The sequence below is a fragment of the Ruditapes philippinarum genome, unplaced genomic scaffold (assembly GCF_026571515.1).
Source record: "Ruditapes philippinarum isolate M1 unplaced genomic scaffold, ASM2657151v2 ctg9850_1_1_1_1, whole genome shotgun sequence".
NCBI classification, from domain to species: domain Eukaryota; kingdom Metazoa; phylum Mollusca; class Bivalvia; order Venerida; family Veneridae; genus Ruditapes; species Ruditapes philippinarum.
In genome coordinates, this window is record NW_026858019.1 from 45,038 (window position 1) to 53,785 (window position 8,748).

Consider the following 8,748-nt stretch of genomic DNA (forward strand, 5'->3'; position numbering starts at 1 on the left):
GAAGCACTTCTAAATGGAGACTATCATAGTTATATGGCTAAGTGTAGGCCAATGAACTTCACAAAGTCGACTACCAGATATTAAACAAAAGAAATTACAACCTTTGTAAGCATTTGAGCTGTGTCTCTGTTTATAAAATTGCCTGTCATTCCAAGTGTGTTGCAACAAGTCAATGTTGTTGAGCAGCAATCATTTAGTTTGCTCTGTTATTAAATAATTGATCGAGTAAACGAACAGAAGACAGGCAGTCCAGTTTATATGTACAGTACAATTTAAACAACTTCACCACTTACTATAAGCCTCCATACATTGAGCCCATGAAACCGGTCTTTCAAAACGCCTCCAGATAAGCAGTTAGCACAAATATATTAATGAAAATAGAACTTGACAAAAATGTTCAGAGTATAAGAACAGCAACAATATTTTCAATGGAATACATTATTTGCATTTAATATGTGACTTGTGACCAATTTGGCAATACTTTACAGCATATTTCTACTGTGTGACCAACACAAAAAGGGCTATTTCTATATTTTCTCCTAATTGAAGTTTATTCTGTAAATTCATCATATGTTCTGATAATATTTCAATTATTTATATTTTTTTATCTAAAGGAATGCTGCTTTATGGTAATGAATTTTGATACACTTGCATAAAGTTAATGAAATCCTATATTGCAAACTCATTATACTTTTTTTGTTGGTAACATTAGGCACATGTATATAATAATAGTTATGAATATGGCATGAAAGCTCAGTTGGTTATACCACGGACTTGTCACTCATTAGGTTCCGGGTTTGATTCTGGGTAACACCCTTGTGATTCTTCAGGAACACTTTTAGTGTTTCCCATCTACGTTATCAATTATATAGATAAGAATGTATTGTACTTCACATACGTTAACAAGATATGAATGGGAGAAAATATTTATATGAGTAATGACAAACAACAACATCTTGTGATATGTATAACAATTTAATTAAGTTCAGATTTGAAAAACAATAACAACCTATTTAATCTGCATTCTCACATCAATATTATTTAAATTCTAGACCCAAAATTAATGCCTCATTATCTTTTGTTTACATATAAGGATACATTTGCAAATGCATTCTAGATGATATTCATATTGATATCAAAGAAAAATCAAGGAAGGTTCCAGTCGAGTCAGTCTGCCTTTTAAATTTTGCAACATACTCAGTCTCTGTGTATTAAAAATTTGTTCAAAATTTATAAAGTGAAATTAACCTCACAACTACATATAATTACAGTTCCACTATGGTCTTTCAATTTACAAGATAAAGCACTGTCCTATGGCAGGTAATAATTGACTAGAGTAGACTAATATGCTAAGAAATGACCCGGTTACTAGCATAAGTATTAGCTTTTATAAATTAGTCACAATTATTGCACAATTATTGGATAATTCATACAATAACTTTCATGTAAGTTGATACAGCAAAGCAATTTTCAATTTCAGCAGACACTTTCCAATAATAACATTATAACAGATTTGCTACATGCTGCCTCTTTTGTGCAGCCTGGCCACTAACATTTTCCATATTGTCAGTCTGGTCAATATCCGCGTCCCCACCACTGAAATCATCAACAGACTCCTCAGAGTCATCACAATCATTCTCCAATATGTAGTTGTGGAGAACGCAGCATGAAGTGATAGTAACAGGGATTTCCTCCACCATTAACATATCCAGGTGTTTCAATCTCCTGAATTTACACTTGAGCAGTCCAATTGCTCTTTCAACATCCACCCTAGTGGAGGAGTGTACTTTGTTAAACTTTTTTTCCACTCTGTTTAGATGTCCATTATCTCTAAACGGAACTAACATGTTGACTTTTAATGGGTAGGCTGAATCTCCAAGAAGGTGTTTGTCATGAGGTAGGTTGGATACTGTTTCTGATATGGGGCTGTTTCTGTATACCCTTGCATCATGCACAGATCCAGGCCAGCCAGTGTAGGTATCCAAGAACTTCAGTTGGCTGTCACACACAACTTGTAGTTGCATACTTTGATACCCTTTCCTGTTGATATAGGATGACCTGTGCTCAGACGGCCCTGGTATGGCTATATGTGTACCATCAATGGCACCTACAACTCCTGGCATTCCACACTTTTCCCTAAAGCCTTTCTCTACCCTTTCCATTTCCTGTCTTGTCCTTGGCATTCTTATGTAGGTTTCCCTCATATCCGAAATCACTCTACAAACTTGTTGGACAATGAGGTGTAACGTGCCTGTAAAATATGATAAGTTGTCAATAAGTAAGTCACAAAATCAACACATTTTACATTAAAGTAAAGCACAATATTTTGATAAAATTAGTTTCAAGTTTCATTAAAAATCATTCAACAAATATCATTTACATTGGTAAAACTTAACCATTTTTCTTTTAAAAGTTTTAAAAACATCATTAGCAACTATCTTTAAAAAAATTTTTTTTATAAAAACTTCAAAATTTGAGTAATTTTTAATTTTCAAATGCAAAAAGGACAAAAAATTATAAATTGAAAGAGGAATTTATTAAATACTTTTAATTTTTTTGAAGAGAAAAATAAAAATAATTTTGCGACCCCTGGTCAATATAAAAATTCTATTACACATAAAAAAAAACAACATTTTAAAAGGGAAAAAGGAAAAATTTCATTAATGTCTCTAGCGTAAAAACGCTTTATTAGTATCATATAAATAACGCAAATGAAATAAAATCCCAATGTTATTTCAAATAGGAATTTCGTTTTTTTTTTAATGGGTTTATTACACCCCCCCTGTCATGGGTTTTTTTTGATACAGTTTATGCTTTTCAAACTTATTTTAATTGCTGTAATCTCTCGACATTAAAACAAATGCACTCACTTTGGAATAATTCAACAGTGAAACTACATAGTTGGAAATTTCACGATAAAATTATCAAAATTTAGTTTCAGCTTATCCAGACGACCAGTGTGAAAAGGGCATTAATATATTTATAGATATTTCATGTATAGTATTACCTTTACTCATACCAAATCTGTCTCCCACACTTCTGTAACATTCTTGCGTTCCTAGTAACCACAGGGTGGCTAACATCTTTGTTTCCAGGTTAATTGAACGCTCTCTAGGAAACTCGGGCGCAACTTCAGTGCATAACATCTGAAGAACAAATTTAAATATGTTTAATATGAATGGCTTTTTCACAAAGTTTGTGGTTAAAAGAATGCATATTTTGATTAACAAAACAAAGTTAACAGTAACAGTAACACCAATGTATATCACTTATTAAAAGTGGGGGCGTCCGTGGCCGAGTGGTTAAGGTTGTTGACTTCAAAGCATTTGCCCCTCATCACTGTGGGTTCTAATCCTGACAGGGACTGTGGATTCATGTGAGGAAGCTATCCAGCTAGCTTACAGAACATTGGTGGTTCTTCTCAGGTGCCTGTTCGTGTATGAAAAATGCACGAAAGGGCACCCGAGGTCTTCCTCCATCAGTAAAGCTGGAACGCTGCAGTATGATCTACACTATGTTGGTGCTACATTAAACCCAATCAAACAATCAAGCAAGCAAACTAAGTAAAAGAAAACTTGGTCCCAATATTTTCAACAATGATTCTATCGGTTACAGAGGAAGACAATTTACTTAATGAAATTTTACTTTATTTCGGAAAGTATCAATAGTATTTCGTAGCAAAATACCAAATAATTAACAACCTAACAGTTAGAGGTATTTCAAAAATACTACGACAATTGTCCATTTATTTCTGTTTAATGTAAGTTGCTTGTTTTGTAAATGTCATTGTGTAACAAATTTGCTTTCAGTCGTTACCTCAAATGTTGATCTCTGCATTCTAAAATGGGATTTGAACTCCAAATCAGAGTATATTGAAACAACCTCAGGCACATAACCTTCAACACGTACTGGATCACTTCTGCTGGACAAAACCAATGAAACAGCATCTGCAAGTTATAAAAAATCTAAAATAAGAGACAAAATAATTTCAAGAAAACAGTTTTCTCAATTCTCTGTTATACATAGTATATATGAGCTAAGCGTCACAAACAATGCGTTTGCGACAGCAAGAATCCAGACGCATCCGCGCAGTCATCTGATCAGGACCATGAGAATTGGTCACAAACCATTATGTTTGGTTTTGTCATGACACGGCTCATATATAGTATATACATATGCATTAAGAAAACAAATTAGATGTATACATCAATTGACTGTTTCAAAACTAGCAAACAGGATTTTCAGATTTTTACCAGAATTTTCAACTTTTTATCTCCCTTTCCCCTGTAAAATTTGTTTAAAAGGCGGACATGTGTAATTTAAAAAAAAAAATTTTTAAAACTTTTTTGTGTCTAAAGAGATTTGAATTACATACTGAGCAGTGTTTTTTTTTCACTTTCAGGGGAAGGTGGTCGGTGCTCGTTTGGAGGGGGGAAAAATGCAAAGGAGGGGGAATTTTATTTCTTAACAAATAAGGAGAAACAAAAACAAATCCAATGCATATTTTAATACACCACAAACCCCTGTAAGATTTATTTTTGTTTGACATTGTTTTCTTAGGGGAGCAACTCTTGCAACACAAGTTTAAAATACGTCGCTTTTTTTTTATATACGGATCTAAAATATTGACAGCAAAATTATTTAAAGCATTGCATGTTAAACTTGTTGGGACGCAAGGAGTAGCTTCCCTTACATACCCAGGAACAATTTGTAATGTGTAAACAACTTTGCTTAACAGTAAGTCTAACAGGCTTAAAATAAAATATTTTTCGGCAGTTATATGCAACAAAATGGTATTCATTGCAGGCAAATATTGGCTGCCATATGGAGGGAAATGAATTGGACAATAAATCACAATAAACTTGCGGTTTTAATATGACAAAATTTGCATCTTTTAGCATTACAAATTACGATTTTACTCAAAGATAAGGGAAACAGCTCATGTTTTTACTCTCATTTTACCTTGGCTATCTTAACAGTTTATAAGAAACCATGATTAGGTGAATTGATGTATTGATGTATATTGTACATTGACACCAACATGACTTATAATTTCAAAACATGACCATGATACCATAGAACATTGGCTACAAATTGCCATTGAATTGATTTTATTCATGATTGAAATTTTTGACCACCAAAACAGTCCGCGAAAAATAGGCAAAGCCTGAGCCCCAGTCTAGTAAAATTCTGTTTGAGGTAGCATAAAATGTAGGAGGCATAGTCCGACAGTCTACTTACACTTACAATGTTTTGAGATCCGAAAAAAAACATATGCAATGACTGAGGAATTGTTGACTTTTTTCAAGGCATCAAAATTTTCCGAATTAATTAGAATATAGATAAAAAGATAGTTTATTATCTCAACGCCACAGTTTATTACCCCAACGCCACTATAAACAAATTACATATGTCAATTATCACTAAGGGAAATCTAAAAGTACGACGAGACTTCCCGGACAGTTTAAAATCTTGAACCGGCGTTGTAATTCGGGTGAAAAGATGTGATTTTAACAGCAAATAAACAACAATTACAAGAAATGTGAATATACATACTTAGAGAAACATTCATGACATCCATTGCCAATGTTTGATTAGAATTAAATTGCGTAAATAAGTCATCTTCCGCCAATTCTTCTAACAAAATCGCTGATATTATTCTCCTGTCCGCCATCTTTAAACGTTAGCGCCAAAACGGTTCGTTCGATTAACCGTTTCGTAACAGTAACGGTGATTGGCTAACGTAAAATGGGTACTGAACGCACTGCTGTTCCATTCGTTACCATAAAACATATTTAAAATGCTCCTCGAAATATTTTAAATGTTGGTGAAATAGTCAACTGTGGTTTGTGTTAACATAAAATGTTGCATCTTATTCTTTCATTTACATACAAGTTGGCATTATTGTAATCTATGTGCACATTTACAATCTAATGATCAAGTATTGACAGTGACAACATATACTTGAACTTTTTTAAATCATTTTTTAACAGGACGTTATAACTTGCATAATAAAATTGTATAAAAAATAATAATTTTGTTGTATATATACGGCTTTGTTTTTTTAGATAAGAGTCTAACGACAGTTTTTTGAACATCCATTTTTTCATAAATCGGGTACGCTGAATCCATTGTTAGCTTCACCACGGCTGTTCTCTTCTAAAGGTCAAATCAACATGGCGGCCTCTGGCTTTTTTTACACAATGTGTAGGTAGGTATATTGCCCACTTTTATATGACTTCAAACCTTAACAGGTCATTATTAAAGGACAACTTATCATTATCAGGTATCTGAGACATAAAACCATTAAATGTTTGAGTTTTTAATATGATAAAATAATATGTGTGTAAACCTTTATGGAAAGTAACTCATTTATGATTTGTGGGCCATAAGTTAAGGTCAGTATGCCAGTATATTAAAGAAAGAGTTTATGACTGTTCAAAGTATGGTCAATGAGCTCCCCATTCTTGCTGCAAGTGCCTGAATTTACTTTGAATCACAATTATAGGGTTTGTATGAACACATCTGCGGATGTTTCCAAATTCAAAAGTTTACTATTTCATGTTTAAATGTTGAATTCTGCTTAAGCCGGTGCTAGGGGGCGTGGACGGTAACTTGCACTTTCCAGTACCGTCCATGAACAGGCTCAATCAAACCGAGCCTGCAACATTTTCAATTTTGCCGTGTTGGGCTTTCTTTAGGGATTCTGTATTATCTATTGTATGCCTGACTGTAACTTTCAAACTGTATCTTTCAAGGAAAATTAATTATCAGATGAGCTACACATTTCAACTTCCATACTGATGATTTTTATTTTGTTTGGTTTTCGGTCCACAAACACATTTATGTGATATGGCGACCAAACTGAGAATCAATTCTAAAAAAAGGTTTTGTTTGGTTTTACGTTGCACAAACACAATTCAGGGTTCAAAACAACTTCACCTGCTGGAATTTCAGATACATAGACTAAAGTAATTCAAAAATTTGGAAAAAGTGTGATTTGAGCGATTCTCAATTTTCAACACTGAAAAAGTGTTAAAGAAAAAGAAAAGGACAAGAAAACCAACACTTAGCTTACGATCACGCAGGGAAATTGGCAGCTTCAATTCTAAACATTGTAAAATATCTCCTGTTCCAACACATCATTCCATAAATCTGTGATGTGACCGTTTTACCACGAAATTGAAATCTCATTAAGGAAATTAAGAAAAGGACGCCCTTTATTCCACATCACTTAAATTAGTTTAATTGTAAATTTGCCATCATGACAACTTATTTTGTTTGTTTGTTTACGCCAATCAACCGTCCAGCGAAGATACAATTAACACCAGCATTTACTAATTACTCGACAGGTGATCTAACAACTAATTACACAAAATTGTTTAATCACTGGTAAGAGACAAATGACAATAAGATTATATTCTACAGTTTTATAATGTAATGCCAAATAATGTTCTTGTAATTTTAGTGTACCCAATTACAATATATTTGTGCCTGTTTTCAACAAATGAATGTTATACATCGTCATTTCATGCAAGGGCAAAGTAGAAGTTAATACATTGAAGCCATTTCAGTTATATTTAGGCTGCATCACAACCCGCTAAGCCGCTGTAATAAAAAAAAAAATCGATTAAAAAACAACTAATGTAATTCATATTTAACGTTATTCTTAAAAATGCATAGCTGACGTTTCTTTTTTCTATTATTTTATTGTAGATTTAATATTGAGAAAAGTGATCTATCGGAAGCTTTAAAACAAAGTTACGTGAAAATTGCAGACCCGCTTTAACAGGGCTGGGAATCAAAACTGCGTCGTATCCTAAAAAATGTAAACAAACGCCGCCATCTTGGAACGAAAAACGTATGTTTTTGTTTATAACCTTTTTTGTTGGAAATCACTGAAAACCAGATATATGTATTAACACGCTACACTATTTTCCGCTTCGTTCGGTATATGTTGCTTGCACAACTATTTTGTAAAACAAAAGTTATAGCGAACTTGCAACTCGAAGCGGGGCAGAATTTTTATGAAAATGTGTGGATACGACGCAGTTCATATTGCTTTATCTATCGTTTTTTTCCTTCAAATCAATTATATATTTGTTCCAGAGTTCACCATAAACTTCAGAATATAATTTTGCATCATTTACTAAAATTTCATTAAAAAGAGATGTTTATTTTCTAAGAAAATAATGATTTTTACGAAATGATACGACGCAGTTGGAAATAAAATATGATACGACGCAGTTGTATTTTTGGCAGTCTTTTCAACAGGGATAATTTTGGCAATATATTTCTGTTTTATGGAATAATCACTTATTTTATTGCTAGATAAAATCAAAGCACAGAAGGCGCTGAATTTGTTTGGGTCTCAGAATGTCAGAAAGGTGAAGGTTATGAGATTATAAACCAGTTTGTTTTTGTATAGTGCCATCAATGCTTTCCAGCGTTTTAATTGTAGTAAATTGGCTATAAGACTAATTGCAACATCGATATTCAATCCAATGTTTATTTGACTTAAACAATTTGAAAAAAAAAATGAGTTCCCTTAACTGGGATTTGAACTCCAGACCTCTCGCTTCATAAGCGAGCGCGCGCAAACCCCTCGGCCACGGTGAATTTATATGTTGTAGAAAATCTTATTATTATTCTAAATAAGGGTTTGTAACGACACTAACTGTTGTTTAACTCAGATGTAAACAATCATGGAGCTTACTATCAGCATGTATATCTATTAAAATAAAACAA

The 8,748-nt window shown here is 33.1% G+C and overlaps 1 protein-coding gene across 1 annotated transcript; it reads right to left on the bottom strand.

Annotated features, from left to right (window-relative positions):
• Window positions 1–769: 769 nt before the first annotated feature.
• Window positions 770–5,768, bottom strand: LOC132751822 (putative nuclease HARBI1). The gene is made up of 4 exons (XM_060742043.1): window positions 5,557–5,768; window positions 3,817–3,947; window positions 3,008–3,146; window positions 770–2,251 (listed from the first exon to the last, which is right to left on the bottom strand). The coding sequence occupies exons 1-4, from the start codon at window positions 5,672–5,674 to the stop codon at window positions 1,503–1,505; spliced, it is 1,137 nt and encodes a 378-aa protein (XP_060598026.1). The 5' UTR covers window positions 5,675–5,768; the 3' UTR covers window positions 770–1,502.
• Between the last annotated feature and the right edge of the window lie 2,980 nt (window positions 5,769–8,748).

Excerpts from the sequence above, each read along its gene's own strand:
- LOC132751822 (XM_060742043.1), bottom strand. The coding sequence starts at position 5,674 with ATGGCGGACAGGAGAATAATATCAGCGATTTTGTTAGAAGAATTGGCG. Across the intron at positions 3,147-3,816 it reads TGCAGAGATCAACATTTGAG|ATGTTATGCACTGAAGTTGC; the intron begins GTAACGACTGAA and ends TTTGTTCTTCAG. Across the intron at positions 2,252-3,007 it reads CAGATTTGGTATGAGTAAAG|GCACGTTACACCTCATTGTC; the intron begins GTAATACTATAC and ends CATATTTTACAG.